The sequence below is a fragment of the Lathyrus oleraceus genome, chromosome 4 (assembly GCF_024323335.1).
Source record: "Lathyrus oleraceus cultivar Zhongwan6 chromosome 4, CAAS_Psat_ZW6_1.0, whole genome shotgun sequence".
NCBI lineage: Eukaryota > Viridiplantae > Streptophyta > Magnoliopsida > Fabales > Fabaceae > Lathyrus > Lathyrus oleraceus.
In genome coordinates, this window is record NC_066582.1 from 485,648,661 (window position 1) to 485,651,247 (window position 2,587).

Genomic DNA, 2,587 nt, shown 5'->3' on the forward strand with positions numbered 1-2,587 from the left:
AATTTAACATTTTTTATGAGACGGGGAGTGGGACTAAAAATATCATTCAATTAGTCAGGGTATGATCTTTGAATATCTAATTAAATAATAAGTGAACTTTATTTCATGCATATAATATCATCCATGCATAACATATGGGCTCCGTTTTTCACCACAAAATTTATTATATCAATCAAATTAAAAAGCTTAACTTAACTTTTGCAACCTTTTCCGCTAGGTCGATTCATACTATAGGTCATAAGGAGTATTGAAATATTGAATCCCTCATTTCAAACGAGTCGTTTTCTTTTGCAATAAAATATATTTTCCACAAATTTTGTAGGAACACGGTTAATATTTATTTTAAAATTTCAAGGATAAGATATATAGTAAATAATTTGTACAGATAAAACACATTTTCTTTTTCATTAATTGTCTTATTATTATATTCTCAATCATGTTATCCCTCAGCTACAGATATTGTCTATTTAAAGAACACAAGTCCTCAACAATAATCATCAGTTAAGTTGCAAATTAATCATTTGTAAGAATGAAGATCTTTCTTTTCTTGTTTGTTACACTTTTAGCAACATGTCATGGTGATGTTGTAAGCCATGAACATGGTTCAACCAACAAAATATTCCCACTCCGGATAAAAACTGGTCCAGGTGGACACTACATTCCAGAAGTGTCATGTTCTAGTTGGAGACTTGGTGTTGAAACACACAACGTTATTAACTGGAAAACAGTTCCACTAGAATGTGAAACATATGTTGGAAATTATATGTTAGGTGATCAATATAGAGCTGACTCCAAAACTGTTAACCGTGAAGGTTATTACTATGCTAAAACTCTTAATATAAGTGGAGATGGAAAAGATATATGGGTGTTTGATATTGATGAAACTTCACTATCTAATCTTCCATATTATGCTAAACATGGATTTGGGTATGTATACTCATGATCTATTTTTTTCATGTATTTTCTGACTATATATTAATTCATCATTTATATGTTTATTGATATAGGGTGAATCCATACAATGATACATCGTTTAATGAATGGGTTGACCTTGGAAAAGCTCCAGCACTTCCAGAGTCACAGAAGTTATACAAAAAATTGTTGTCTCTTGGTGTGAAGATTGTGTTCTTAACTGGAAGACCACTTAAACAAACAGATATAACTGCTAAGAACTTGAAACTTGCTGGATATCACACATGGGAAAAGCTTATTTTAAAGTAAGTTTTATTTCTAGATTAAACTTTTTCATAAACCTAGCTAGGTCGTTGTTTACTCTTTCAATCCATCAAGAAAATAACAGAAATATTAGTTTATAAATTGATTCATGAATTATTGTGGACATGTAAACATTAAATAGGTTTGTTTAGGATAAGTGAAATCATTTGGATAATGATGTCCTTAACTTATTTGCAAACTATTTGTAAATATTATATTAAGATAAAATATAGAGTGTAAGAAACACTGTTTATATGATTGCAGGGATTTATCAATATATCATGGTAAAACAGCAGTAACATACAAATCAAGTGAGAGAAAGAAGCTGGAAAAGGAAGGATACAGAATAATTGGAAACGTTGGTGATCAATGGAGTGATATACTTGGAACCAACACTGGCGATAGGACTTTCAAGCTCCCTGATCCTATCTACTACATCGCTTAAATAATTAGCTTTCCTTCCATGCTTTAATAAGTAGCTACTTGAAAAATGGATTTTATATTTCTATATCGATGTAATCCATTATGAGCTAGCTATAAGTTTCTATATTTTTCTCAAATAAAATTAACAGTGTGACATGAGAGATGCTAGCTTTCTCTTAACTTTGTGGTTTTAATTATAAATTCATGATGTTTTGTTTTTTTATAAGCAAACAAACTTGAATTAATGAAAGGGGGCAAGGAATACTCAATAGAGGAACATCAAAGAAATATTAGCAAGTGTTAGGACAAAAACTGGAATCCTCCCATTTGTGATATGGAAAACTCTTGAACATACTTTGTATTGTCTGTGCATAAGGTAATAAAGATGAACATTGAAACAAGAGAAAAGAGAAAAAGTAGTAATCCAAGTCCCCAAACCCAATGTTTGATGTTGATTCTAACTTATTCTCTTCTCTTGAGTTTAAACAAGATCAAGTGACCCAAGACTTCCAGTTCGATCATCCAGTTACCGTCACTTCTTTAACAGAAACTCCTTTCTGTAAAGCTTTAACTCGGTTGAATCCTCGTTGCGAAATCTAGTACAAAAATCCCCCAAATCAACCTTGATCATGGAGGAAAAACCCTAATTGATTTTATCAAAGAAACCCGCAAAGAATACTCAACCAATTTGGTTTACAAAAATCCTAAATTGGACCTTACTAATCTAACCTAAATGACACACAATTTGAAGATGATTAAAAAATTCTTTGTATGTTCTTGGTTTCAATTGGAGAAATGATGCATAAATGCATATTTATATCACTACGCCAAAAACTGGAATAGACAGCGCACCTTAGAGGGCGCTTTCTTAAAGAAGCGCACTCTAAAGTGAAGAGAAAAATAAGGAGGAATAGACAGCGCACTTTAGAGGGCGCTTTTGAAACAAAGC

General features: G+C 31.7%; 1 protein-coding gene across 1 annotated transcript; it reads left to right on the forward strand.

Moving 5' to 3' along the window:
- Positions 1 to 495: 495 nt before the first annotated feature.
- On the forward strand, positions 496 to 1,818 carry LOC127076466 (stem 28 kDa glycoprotein). The gene is made up of 3 exons (XM_051018128.1): positions 496 to 927; positions 1,008 to 1,217; positions 1,480 to 1,818. The coding sequence occupies exons 1-3, from the start codon at positions 530 to 532 to the stop codon at positions 1,658 to 1,660; spliced, it is 789 nt and encodes a 262-aa protein (XP_050874085.1). The 5' UTR covers positions 496 to 529; the 3' UTR covers positions 1,661 to 1,818.
- Positions 1,819 to 2,587: the final 769 nt, after the last annotated feature.